This window comes from Antedon bifida, chromosome 7, assembly GCF_963402885.1.
Source record: "Antedon bifida chromosome 7, ecAntBifi1.1, whole genome shotgun sequence".
In the NCBI taxonomy this organism is placed as follows: Eukaryota; Metazoa; Echinodermata; class Crinoidea; order Comatulida; family Antedonidae; genus Antedon; species Antedon bifida.
Window position 1 is genome coordinate 9,587,644 of NC_136232.1, and position 14,457 is coordinate 9,602,100.

At 35.2% G+C, this 14,457-nt stretch overlaps 1 protein-coding gene across 1 annotated transcript; it reads right to left on the reverse strand.

Annotated features, from left to right (window-relative positions):
• Positions 1-23: 23 nt before the first annotated feature.
• LOC144847955 (putative N-acetylated-alpha-linked acidic dipeptidase) lies at positions 24-14,427 on the reverse strand. Its single transcript, XM_078704576.1, has 19 exons — positions 14,262-14,427; positions 12,639-12,906; positions 11,404-11,569; positions 8,340-8,483; positions 7,490-7,615; positions 6,909-7,083; positions 6,423-6,513; positions 5,883-5,972; positions 5,535-5,620; positions 4,714-4,833; positions 4,435-4,517; positions 4,213-4,276; positions 3,816-3,883; positions 3,349-3,455; positions 2,158-2,248; positions 1,406-1,664; positions 1,048-1,129; positions 708-812; positions 24-315 (listed from the first exon to the last, which is right to left on the reverse strand). The coding sequence occupies exons 2-19, from the start codon at positions 12,824-12,826 to the stop codon at positions 147-149; spliced, it is 2,214 nt and encodes a 737-aa protein (XP_078560702.1). The 5' UTR covers positions 12,827-12,906; positions 14,262-14,427; the 3' UTR covers positions 24-146.
• Positions 14,428-14,457: the final 30 nt, after the last annotated feature.

Sequence of the window (14,457 nt, forward strand, 5' to 3'; positions counted from 1 at the left end):
TAACAAAACTTCTAAGTTTAAACTTCCTTTAAATCACAACATTTATTTCGTAATTAAATTAAAACAAAACATCCTAAACTATAAAATCCGTCACAACTCAAAGTGGTTAATTTGAATCATTCTTAATAAATTTCCTATTTTTCTTTCTACCACGAAACAACATCTAACAATGTTGAAGCGGCTGACTCAATAGTAAATGTTAGCACGGATAGTTGCTTATCGACAGACTGCCATCGTAATTCCTCATCTTCTATTTTCATAGCGGTGTATAGTCCCGGGAATGGATGTTCGTTAGTTGGGGCGAATAATACATGTCTAGAATTGGAACAAAAAAAAAATAAAAAGCACTAAATCGACTGCACTGTAGTCTGGGTTCCAGAAAGAGTTTTGTCTTAATATTAATACAGTAAAAAGATATATATTTTTGCACATATGGCGTTTCACACGTATACCGTACTATTTGAGCTTGGATTTTCAGACAAAAATCGAAATAAAAAGAAGACAATGAATACAGACTTGGGGCAAGTCTAAATGGACTGGTGTAAAGGAGAAAAGGGGATGTCAATGAGGTTTTGTTACGTAAAGTGGGCGGTATTTCGTCCATATTTGGTTACTTTGTACATGGTATGTATCCATGCTTTGTGTGCGTGCGTGGGTGTGTTTTGGGAGAGGGGGAGGGGTGATGATTTAACATTAAATAAACATACCTCTGTATTCGTTGTTGCAGGTTTAGCCTCGGGAGCCCTTCTCGATCCAAAAACGCTCTGTCAAGCAGCGCCATTTGGTCGTTAACTTTACGTACATCTAGTACTCTAAAATGAATAGGAATAATAATATTGTTTTTGGGAAGTGACTAATCACGTGTCATTTAATATTGAGGAGTAAAGTTATGGGTCTGTGGCAATCAAGCCAGTTCGATTTAAATTTCTAGATCATCGGAAAACTCCCGAAAATAAGCACTTGACTTTTTTCGGCCAGAAAGGAAGGAGACCACTAAAAATCTCTAGTTACGTGGGTAAATGTCTCAAAGAAAACTGAAAATCTTACTTTTCCTTATCAATATCTTTTAGACGGTCGTTAAAATTTGATGCAGCAATAGAAAAGTTGGTTATAGCACCTTCAAGATAGTCTATATAAAGTAAATACAGTAATATATAATTATTATATACTGTGTTGTGACTTTCTTACAAAAGTGCATACAAATTCACCATAAATTATGAATTTGCCATCTACTATAAATTCACTACCAACTATAAATTCACCATCAAATATAAATTTTCCGAATATAACTTCATTCAGTACAACAGCGCCCTCTATACTATTCCATTAAGAATGCTATTTACATTCCTGTAGGACAAATCTATATAATCGATTAATGTGAACAGGCAATTAAAACCATTATTACCAAAAGAGAAGCCATGGTTAGTAATCTTTTTACTAATATTCAGCGATTTAAAGTCGTCAAACTGACGTTGTATGTAGTCTGCGTATGCTACTACGTCGATTGGTAAGATGTACTCGTCGCCGAGACGACGCAACATTTCACCGAATATTTGCGCAACGGCTAGATGAGTTTTAAATCCGGGATCTATCAATTCATCCATTAATCGGAATGTTTCGTATGATGTGTGGTATAAAGGATAAAATGAACGCCAATGGTCATACTGTGGTGGAAGAAACAAAAAATGGTCAATGCAGGAATTGAAAAAGGTGCAGTTGTTGGTTCACATATAGACGCAACTCAAGCGAGTTGACCAATCACAAGCGACAGTTCGAATAATCCATCGCTTGTGATTGGTCAAATCCCTTACGTTACATTACGTCGTTGTGTTGCGTTGGGAAGCAAGCTTGCAACACAATAACGACGTTATGCACTAAAGTGATTTGAAAGATCGTGATTGGTCAAATTTCATGCGGCGTGCTTACGTCATTGCGTCAACGTGGAACCAAGCCTTAGATAGTTAAGAAAGTATACGGTAGTGAAATATGAGAGGAAAACTGAGAGTGATATTTAGGCCTCCTATTCACGTCAGATATATGTTTAATAAATAAACCGAGAGAAAAGAAAACTCATGCAATATTTTAAATTTATTTTACCGATCGCACTCTGCTCTCGTAAAAATGTTAGAAATGAGAAGAAACACAAAATAAGCTTACAAAATTGTACGAATAGAAGGCACTGATGGTGGAGACTCCCACTCCAAACACGAATCCGTAATAATCGCTACCACCTAAAACCATAGGGATTCTGAAAAAGAAATACGCACAGTGATTATATTATCAATCAATCGTGCTGAAATTAAGTGAACAATTGAAATAATTCATTTAGGCGAGTTGACCAATGACAGCGACAGTTCCAATAATCCATCGCTTGTGATTGGTCAAATCCCTTACATTACAGTAACATTCATAACATTTGTTAGGTATGTAGTTATTGTCTTTTTTTTAATGTTAGTCCACCTTAGTCGGCGTGTCGATTTTTATCTGAAAACTACAAAATATGAGCTCAAGCATTATACGTATGAAACGCCAAATGTGCCACAATATCTTTTTAGTAATTTCGGTCTATACTAATTGCATTTCGTATATTACACAGCGCCTTGTATGCAACGATAAAAGCCATAGTTGAACCGATCATTAGCTGAAATTAGGAAAAAAGGGTTGCGTCTTTTTGTTTAATTATTTGTCACTGGTGAAACGAACTGTATACAGTGCATGACAATAAAGTTATAAAAGTGGGACAAACCGAAAATATTAATGTAAAGCTCTCATGTTTACACTATCAAACTTTATGTGACAAAAAAAATCACACTTTTTTTGTCAAACTAGTTTGATAGTGTGAACAGAGCTTTATACGCGTACTAGTATTTTTCTCATTAATCGTGGATACCCGTAAATGGTTGCTAGAAACAATCAAACTTGACCTAAAATTGACATTATATATATTATTATAAATGTATATTAATGTCAAAACTGCCTCAATATAAATTTATTATTGAAAATATGTATATAATATATATTTATTTCTAAATTTGGTCTCTGGTGCGCGTGCGTACAATTAAGGAACTTGAGTGCTGTTCCGCCGTACCACTCCGAGCGGGTTAAAGAGTCGCTATCCAATCGAGTTTGGACAATACCATGAAATCCCCGTGGTATAATAGTTAGGACATCTGCATATCAAGCAGAAGGCTCCGGGTTCGAATCTCGGTTGGGGCTTTCCTCATCTTTATCGTTTCAAATGAATTAATTAAATTTCAGTATATCACCTGCCGGTTTAGGATTCATGTTCTGTGCCTGATGTGTTTATATATTCATTAAATATATTATTGACATTAATGATATACATACTCTCGTAAACTATTCTTATCAGAATTATTGCCTGGAGCGTTTAGTCTCTCACTCATGGTGTTATACAACGTTGTTTTGTCGTCGAAAGCTGGACTAGGGTCACGAACCTGAAAACAAATAAATGCGAATCTACAATTTGAGAATTAAAACACTAAAACATAATAAAGTCACCATAACACAAATTGCAATTATACTTCATAAAATTTTATAATCTTAGAGCTCTGTCTACACTATCAAACTTTATGTGACAAAAAAATGTGATGTGCCCATATACGGACATGATGACGTCATATCACTACCATATTTGGGTATATCACTACCGTATTTGGGTATATCACTACCATATTTGGGCACATCACAGTTTTATGTTTGATAATGCTTAAGATAATATAATATTAAGATAAAAACAAATTTATTTTAGTTAATGTCACTAGACTTGTTGGATGTTCGGACGTAGGCAAACGTACCGTTTTTGCCGAATCTAAAGCAACATTTGCTAGGTGAGGTGAACCGCTAACACGTAAAACGTAACTGCCTGTAAAAACAAATCTGCATTTTATTGTTATTTCTGTAAAAGTGGTTATTATTACGAATTGTGACTTAGTCAACTGCGTAGGCCTACATTAATTTACAAAAGGTACTAACACTGTCAACTCTACTCCACAGTATTTAAATACAATTACAACAGTAAACTTTCCCATACAACAGGAGTCTCAGAAACAGTAAACATGTTTAGACTTTTATTGAGGTTCAAAAGGTCCTAATTAATGTTTAACATTATAAACAAATCTGAATACCAGACTTTCCAGACATAAACAGGCCAGCTCAAAGGTGTCTAGTATTGGAAGAGTTGCTAATGTTTACCTGCTACGGCTATATCAATGTTGAGGTACGCAACTGCACGTTCCACTAGATTCATATAAAACTCCTGTAAACAAAACATATACGTAATGACTACACATACTATAATATTCGGGATTGGTGGAAATATATATATATATATAGCTTAACTTTCCATTTGATGAAGTCCGGGACCTCACACAAAGGTTGCAGCGCTACTCGTGCGCGCTACGCAGTATTATTTACCTCCGTGTATTCGACAGATCCAATCAGACCGAATTCTTCAGCTCCCCAGCTGCCAAAAATGATGGTCCGACGAGGGCGCCAACCTGTGCTTATAATAAGAAGACATCATCATAACAGTTTATGGCATGCAATGCTATGAATAAACTAGTTACACGGCAGCCGTGCAATACATTGTGATGCCTTAGTGTACTGTCTATGTTTAAATCTTGGGAATTTGAAAGCGATGGGACAGGTTTAAGACCATATTATTATGCATTATTTATAAAAGTGTAAGCCTACCTTCTTGTTTCAACTGTCCAAATACTCGTGATAATTCTAGGAGGCAAGCTGTTCCGCTAGTGGGGTCCACTGAGCCTAGCCCCCAAGCATCCCGGTGATTTCCGATTATTATATATCGATCTATAAAAGGCATTTTTTATTTTATTATTTTGCTTTAAAAAAAACAAACCCGGATACCCCCGTTTAAATAAGTTAGTGATGTATTCCTAAAAAAGTACAACCATTTATATATATTTTAATACAGTGAATTCTGAAATTGACTGCCAGGTAATAGTTGTGTATATTCATTACGATAAGATCTCCTAACACTCTTCAAATTAATTTTTGTAATATTAATAAAAGTTAATAAGCTATCTAATTACAACATTATTAATGAAAGAGTATCTGTTGCCTTAATACATTTCCACGATATGAATTAATTCGAAAACACTGTATCATCCAAACCGAAAATAATGAAAGTAAAATGATATCTAATCAATATATTATTCATAACTCCAAAGGGGCCATTAGGAACGTAAACAAATTGCTAGTCCCATGGGCATAAATTTGACTTTGTTAATTGGAATAATTACAAAATGTGGCACTGTTCTCAATATATTGAATATAATTTATAATAAGAAAATATGGACAATGATACAGGATGACTGCAATACAGAAATAAATTACACTGGCCCATTTAGACACACCCGGCCCATGACAGGAATAAATGGCACGAAATAGTAGAACGCGATGGTGTAGAGAGCTTACCGATGATGAAGATTATTGATAATGATAAGATAATCTTTTATCTTTTAAATCAATTTGCTTTTATAAGAACGTACCTGGTTCAAACTCGCCCTTCAGATAACCCATGACGTTGTAGGTCCAATGCTGACTGGTGTTCGAGTTGATAACTATCCGTACTCGACTTAAAATAGGAAAAAAAGTACAATATTGTGTTATATTATTTTGTTATAAAATAAAAGTTACCTATAATTGAAATAATTCACAATTTAAGTTTATGTTTTATGTCGAGAAGTTTGGTGCAGCGTTTTATCACATTGTGAATTAAAAACAAAAAAAAAGTGTGATCGGCCCAAATATGATATGACGTCGTCGTGTCCATATATGGGCACATCACATCACATACAGTTTAGTAGTGTAGACAGAGCTTTAAAATGCATACTCACTGGTCATTGTATGGCGCCTTGAAACCTGGGCCTGTTCTGTATTCGATGTCCAAAGTACCCGTACGTGGAGCTTGTTCCCCTTTCATTTTGCTGTAAAGAAAATAGAAGAAAAACAGAGCTATACATTATACTGTTATGCAGGTGAGAGGTATAGACTCTCCAAATAAAAGTCACTTTTAAACGGAAACTTACTTAAGTAATTTGCTTAGAGATCGAAACTGTGATTCTTTAAGTTTTGTCTACACTATCAAACTAGTTTGACAAAAAAAGTGTGATGTGCCCAAATATGGTAGTCATATGCTTAAATATGGTAGTGATATGACATCATCATGTCCATATATGGGCACATCACATTTCTTTGTCACATAAAGTTTGATAGTGTAGACAGAGCTTAAGTGGTCTTTAATTGGAGAGTGCTCTGCAGCTCTGCATCACTATGCAAATGTTTTCTTTTCAAAGAAAATAAAGAATAAGCTTAGGCCTCACGATGGTTTTTGTTTATTAACCACAACAAGTATCCTAGGCTCACTTCTAATCTACCTTAACAACTCTTTGGCGTCTGCGTAGCTGATAGGGTGCACGATAATTTTAGGTAGTCCTGCGTCACTGACATTCAAACGATAAGCATAATCTAAAGAAAAGTTATATTTTTTATTAATTTAAGCGATCAAGTGCCCACTTCTCTTTTGAAAACCAGATCCCGATTGGTTACTTATAACAGACAATTTATTTAAATAAGGTATACCACAAAAATAGACAAATATTAGTATGTCTGTCCATGCTTAGTTATTTACAGGTTTGTCCAGGTAAATAACTAAGTCTGAACGGGTTATAAGTATCAAGCTCTGTCTACACTATCAAACTAGTTTGACAAACAAGTGTACTGTGCCCAAATATGGTAGTGATATGCTTAAATATGGTAGTGATATGACATCATCATGTCCATATATGGGCACATCAAATTTTTCGTGTCATATAAAGTTTGATAGTGTAGTCAGCAGAGCTTCATGACCAGCATTGCCGTACCTTTTGATGGATATCCCGGTGTTAACGGATCTCCAAGTTCAGAAAGGATCGATCCTTGTGGAGCAGCGGTACTTGGTAAACCTGTTCCGTTAGGATAAGATTCCCATGAAGAATAATCTTCTGGATCAGGGTACAGGATCAAACCCGCAGCTCCATACTCTTCCGCGTTTTTCACCTTAAAAAAATATGTAAATGTTTTTTAAAAGCAGCTGTATCAGATCCTCGGTGCATGGAGTTATATCCATTTTTATACCTCCATGCTCGGTGGTGACGTATGTCGATATTCATTTATTTTTTGCGCATAATAATCATCTTAAAGTTATAAAATATATGTAATGGAGTAGATGGTTTTAATGTGATTAAGGAACTCCGCTTAAAATGGCCATTTATTTATCCTTTTTATATCATCATGGCGGAAGATTCCTCCATGTTCAGATGCACGCACGATGATCCGTCGGTTGTGATTGGTTTGATGCGCGTAAGGTCAGTGTGTTGCGAACCAGTGGCGAACCAAGCTTTACTACACTAAAATGGTGCGATTTTGGTGACGAAATTGATGCTCAGATTTATCGCAAACTTACCTTATTAAAACGCGGTATGCCACTCATTCTTGCAATTAAAATCTTATCTTTCAAATTAATACCAACTGTATTGGTTAGATAGTTAAGATCTTTTACTCTGCAGTAATGAACGAAAACCAAGTCACCCTGTAATGATAAACATAATCGTAAGTTGACAAATAAATATTCTTTCTTATCCCATGACACGCATAATGTATCTGAAGTGTTACATAGCGGTAGATGTTACCGGTCCATCATTTCTCGTATACAAATTGGGTTCGTAAAGTTTTTATCCAGCTGCCATTCACTAAATGCTTGTCAGTATACCGTACGAGAGTGATGTGACACTTTGTAATTGTTTTTTTTTTCATTTATCTGTTTTGTATATCTCAGAGCAAACATAATTTCTATGTATATTTTATATGCAAATGACAATCAATGGAATAAATTTTCCACTGATTCACGATTATTGCAGACACATCCTAATTATTTTCATCATCATTTCACAATTCTTTTACTTGGCAAGGTGCCCAATGTTAAGTTCAATCTGAGACGAACAAGTTAGGTCCAGCGAGGAAGTACACATGCGCAAAATTAATACAAATTACGTAGCTGGGTCATGGGGCGATGCAAACCGAAACTCCCTAATAACTTAAGCTTGGTTCCCACTAGCGACGCAACGTAACGCAACCTACGCAACGTAAGAAAATGCCCTTCCAATCATTGTGTTTTCCCCCACCTGCGTGAAATCAAACCTACGATGTTTGCAGAACTGTTGCGTCGTCGGTTCCCACTTGTGATTACGCAATACAGCACTTTGCATCAATACGTCGCTGCGTTGCGTTACGTTGCGTCGCTAGTGGTAACGTACCTGAACTTCACCTGTGGCAGAGTATGCCATGTACGGCGGTGGAATACCTTCCTGAAGTAGCTCTTCCTCATTAAACGGATTCTCACGTGAGGCAGACTCAAATAAGGGTTTAACAGACGGATTACTCGGATCGAATATCTCCACCTATAATAACAGATGAACAAACTTGGATGGAAACATGTATATAATAAAGCATTTTACAGTATAAGATGACAGGCTGAAATTACAAAAAAGTGTGCAGAAGGAGGCCAAAATGGGTTTGCAGGCAAACTTTCGGTCATCAACCATATCATGTTGTATAATTGGTAATAGTGTTGACAAGTTTAAAGAAATGAAACACTTTAAGCATTTTAATATGTAGCCTTCTCCTATGTTATCTGAAAAAGACGTTAATAATGTTTAATAATGATTTTAGTGGTTACACTGTGATGATAATGATGATGATGAAAATGATGATGATGATGATGATGATGATAATGATGAAAATTATGATGATGACAATGGTGATGATGATGATGATTATGATGATGATGATGAAATTTATGATGATGATGATGATAAAAATGATGATGATGATGAAAATGATGATGATGATAATGATGAAACATGCAATTAACATATATATTCTATAAGAATGCTCTTTCGGTTTTCACTATAATATCGTTAAGAAGTTAAGACTACTTTAGATTATGCAAGTCATTCGTATCAAGTCAATTACATCTCTGTAACTTTTGAAAAAAAAAACACCAATTGTTATTATAATCAACATTATTCCTTCTCATATTTCATTGTAATGACAGATAGGCCTACATTAAAGATGCATCGTCACACCTTACCTGTCAAATAGTAATTATACAGATGTTATTAACTTACGAAATTAATCGGTTTTTTTGCAAATTTGAAAATGAACAAATGCAAAGAAATACGATTATAATATATAGAGTTTAATCAAAGCTGTTTGATTGCCTTGCTTTAATTATTGGTTGCCTTCGAATTTGTGAATAATATGGATATTAAAACGTTCATAAATCACTCCTATAATATTTGCTTTTCGATTTAGTTATGTTGACAATTGATGTCAGAAAAATATTGCTCTTACACTTTTGAATTAAAGAAAACTGTATGTCTCATGTGCAATTCATTTTTTTTTAATGTACCGTATTTGGCGAGATAATCCTAGAATCTTTTAACATAAACAATATACATTAAAATAAATTCCCTTATGAAAAGGACGGAGGTAATAAAAACTGAAACTGGATATCGTATAGTAGACATCAATTTCTTTTCAGTTTTGTATAAATCGTTGCTTACAGTGAGGATGGCAGTAATTGTTATTTTTGCTCAACATTCTATATTTTTCCGCGTACCGTTGACACTGTAGGTAACCGGGAGTCTGTGTAAATTGGCCTTTAGAGAGAAGTAGAAAAAGGGTTTAGGTTCGACAAAGTCTTAAGCTCTGTCTACACTATCAAATTTATGGGACAAAAAGATGTGATGTGCCCATATATGGAGATTATGATGTCATATCACTACCATATTTGGGAATATCACTACCACATTTGGGCAAATCACACTTTTTTATCAAACTAGTTTGATAGTGTAGACAAAGCATAAATAGGAACAGAATTGATCTTTTAAAGGAAGAAATTTGCTTTGATTTGGTCAATAAGAGTATATGTGGTGGTAGAGTGGTATATTAAATTATTGTGTAAATTTAACATCATGATGATGGCCACGTCATGGTGGTCACGTCAAGGTGGTCATGTTTCTGAAGTTGAAATCTCTCCCCCTGATGGACCTAATTATGAAGAATATTCCATTCTACATCGGGTCTGTGTTTGATGTTACTGATATCCATAAAATGAACATGATATTTGTAACAGAACTTTACGAGTGCATTATATAAATTGGATCATTACGCAAATGTATTATGTGTTTAATGATAATCGTATACTTTAGTATCAACATGTGTTTGCGGTATTTCAAAATTGTGTTATATTCTGTTTTATCATAGGCCTACTAATGAGATGGTTATAGTCTTTAAAAGCATGAACTAACGTACATAACAATAAAAAACACAGGCTTGACACACCGTGGCCGGGGGCGATATTTCTTTTCGTACATAAGTTGGGGACCCTCATGAAACGTCACAAAATAAACATGAATATTCAGTAGTCATATCCATATTTGTGACGTAAGAATTGAGCTAACAATTCGCTAATGCAAACGCTGTCCATCGAGCCGCCTGTCTAGTCTAGTGGATTCAGCTATGGACTTTACATGTCGATGTACGGGGTTCGGATCCCATAAGCAACTTCTTTTACTTTATAGAGAGAGAGAGAGATTATTTGGAGGGTTGGGTTTAGTTTAGGAAGTAATTCGGGCTATCTTTCACATGGGGTCCCCAACTTATGTACGAAAAAAATCGCGGCCGGGCAAGTATTGCGCCACAACACATGGACGTCCGCGTCACAATGAGGGAACGCCACACAATGTCATGTCATAATACACTGATATTACGCCAAACACTAATTTCACATTGCACACGTGATACTATCAAACTAAACAGTTCATCATTCGATATGTCATTTGCAGTATATCACGTATTTTCTCGAGTTGTTTATGCATTCAATTGTCAGAATATATAAATATATTTATGTCCAGTACGACATTTTGAATGATACCATGCATTGCAAACAATTTTTTTGTAAATTTAAAATTGATTGAAAGTAAGACTTACTTAAGTAACTATTTGTAATGCGTTTTAGGCGGCTGCAGTATATTATGTCACATTAACCGAAGTAAGTATCGATAATAAACATGATTACACCGGTATCTTTGATATTGAAACGTATTTTACGCCATATTCTTATATATAAACGAGCTTCACTTGTGGATTCAAGTATAACTTAAAATAATCAAAAAGAATGATACGTTTATATAACTTCGCGTTGTGTGTATGGTCATAGGAATAACATAGATTCTATATTTATTACCGTTACCGCTCGTCTGTGTAAGTTATCCTTTATATGCATATGAATATTGAATGAACATATTGTATTACCTTGTTTCTGTCTGGTGACGTTGGATGTGGTGGGTGTTGAAGCAACACCTTATAAGGTAGAAGCTTGACAGTGTCTAGGCCCTGATCTAACCACGTTTTCTGAATAAACTGAGCCCCAGACAAATCGTTCTCCGTACCAGCAACGTGCGGCTTAGCCGTGAGAATTCTAGGCAATTAAAAAGAATCTTTATTAATTATAATATATTAAGAGAATGTTTATATATTTGTTAACTATGCAGATCAAGGAATTGTCTTTATGTCGTCGTGCGCGCGCGCGTCGACACTATCCTTTCGAAATATCAGATCTAGCAGTCTTTTTGGATTCTCAGAGAAAGTCTTTGGGGTCAAAAATTGAAGATACCTGGATATAACCAAAAAGTATTGTGGGCGTTGGGAATGTGATAGTGTGAAAAGGTCTCAATACTCATTAGTTCCGCAGTGTATACGTGTAGGCCTATCGGTTTTGGATATGGTTTTGCCATGAAGTAGTTAGATAATTAGTGGACATTATTACGCAATAATAATGTTGCTTAATGACGTTTAAATATATTGTTAGTTGTTATTACTTTTTTTACATTATTACACATAATATACAGAATCGTTTAATCCGACGAATTTCAAACGAACATATGTTTTAAATCGTAGTTAGCCAACATGTAGAGAAGAGTTCAAACGCCATCAAAGATATAAATGTTTTTTTTGTGTTTTGTACAATGTTTCTTCTTTCTGGGACAGAATGATTTCCGGATATTTCGATTCGTTTAATCCACGATTCCATTCATTTTACTCAGCTCCTCCTGTTTCGATTCATGGTTGAAACTCGAAATACAGTGTTATTTATTTCAACATCAACTCTTTTCTAGCTGCTCCGGGTGCAAAATTCACCGGAAAGAAATACCTTAATTTCCTGACACAAACTACTGTGAAGCTCTGTCTACACTATCAAACTTTATGTGACAAAAACAAAATGTGACGTGCCCATACATTACATGATGATGTCATACCACTACCATATTGGGCATATCACTACCATTTTGGGCACATCACACTTTTTTTGTCAAACTATTTTGATAGTGTAGACATAGCTTAATATAATATGAACAATGAACAGCTAACACAGAGAGTGTATTCTATTGCCTGCAAAAGACCGGAGTTTAAGTTTTAAGATTCTTTCAATTTTAGTATTTTACTGACACATTTAAGAATGTTGACCTAGACTGATAAAATTCACTTACTTTAGGTTATTCCGAATGTTATTTGAGTTTATCTCATTCATTATCCGATCCCTTATACCTTCATCGGCTTCCCGAGCCTCCGGATTTTCCGCCTTTATCCGTCCAACAACAAACCCGATACCGATACCAATACCGATACCAACTACCAGCATCACAACAACCGCGCACACAACATGTCGTCTGTCCATTTTTAAACAAGAATCTGAAGGTGCAGTGATATGGAAGGCGTAGGCTTCACGGTGCTCGGGTTACCTGGAGGAGGTTGGTTCTACAAATAATACAACTCCAAATATTTGAATGAATATTTTTAATGAATGCGAGTACATGCTCACGACAATCGAAACAAGATTTATTTTAGGGAGGTGAGATGTATATTTCCGTATTACGTGTACTCTTAAGCTCTGTCTACACTATCAAACTTCATGTGACAAAATATGTGATGTGTCCATATTATGGACTTGATGATGATTTAAGCATATCACTATACCATATTTGGGTGGGTACATCACACTTTTTTGTCACATAAAGTTTGATAATGTAGACAGCGCTTTAACGCTGTTATTAATATATATTTTATACAGCACGTTTATTGTTAACACAAGATATTAATAATGAACACCGTTCCCATGAGAATAGTTAAAACCGTGAAGAGGTCGTAAAATATGTAAGTGTTCTATTTTTCATAATCTTCCATCGTTATGCTTAGTAGTTTTCTGTTATGTTTTCACTTTTTTTGTTTCATGTTTTTGTTAAGCCTGGTCTAGTTAACGCAAAGCAACATAACGTGACGAAAATTCGCGCTTTCTTCACCAACCTATAAAAAGCTCTGTCTACACTATCAAACTAGTTTGACAAAAAAATTGTGATGTGCCCAAATATGGTAGTGATATGCCTAAATATGGTAGTGATATGACATCATCATGTCCATATATGGGGACATCATCATGTCGATATATGGGCACATCTCATTTTGGTTGTCACATAAAGTTTGATAGTGTAGACAAGGTGTAATACATATGCCATGCTGAGGGAGTCACTTCGTTGGTTTAAGGTCACTCCATACTCAATTCGGCCCAGTGGGTTCCAGGTATCGTGCTGAGTATACAGTATTCAAATGTAGCTAATATGTTACCATATTTTAATGTGAATTGGTGGAACTTTCCAGACCGGTGTTATAAAATCACAACAAAATAAATAACATTTGTCATTACATTGAATTCTCTTTAGCACGTAGTAGGAGACGCACAACATATTATAATAAATAGAGTAGTAGAATAATTATAGTACAGAAAACTATATTAGGGGACACCTTCGGGACCCAACAAAAAACTGTCCCAAAGCTCTGTCTATACTATCAAACTTTATGTGACAAAAAAAATGTCATGTGCCCAAATATGGCAGTGATACGCACAAATAAGGTAGTGATATGACATCATCATGTCCATATATGGGCACATCATATTTTTTGTCATATAAAGTTTTATAGTGTAGACAAGGCTTTAAATAGCACCTGAATAGGGGTTGGCCGATTTCCCCTCATTCATTTCATGGGAAAGTGTTCGATAGTTGATAGGTGTGTGGTCCCCTGGGTATCCTTAAAGGTTCTATACTACATATACTTACAATTTGAAGAAAATAGCCAGAGGCCTACCCACACGGGAGGAGATGCTTATCTTCTATGACTAAACATCGGAGAAGAAAATAACTAAATAGCTCAGAAAGAAAAATTATCATCCAAGTTCAAGATGCATATCGAACTCTGTCTGTATCTTGTCAGTACAGTATTAAAAAGCTTCAGAGACATGAATAAACATATCGA

Coding starts and splice junctions, on each gene's coding strand:
- LOC144847955 (XM_078704576.1), bottom strand. CDS start 12,826: ATGGACAGACGACATGTTGTGTGCGCGGTTGTTGTGATGCTGGTAGTT. Junction 3,456..3,815: donor CTTTAGATTCGGCAAAAACG/GTACGTTTGCCT, acceptor ATTTGTTTTCAG/GTTCGTGACCCTAGTCCAGC. Junction 2,249..3,348: donor GATAAGAATAGTTTACGAGA/GTATGTATATCA, acceptor TTTCTTTTTCAG/AATCCCTATGGTTTTAGGTG.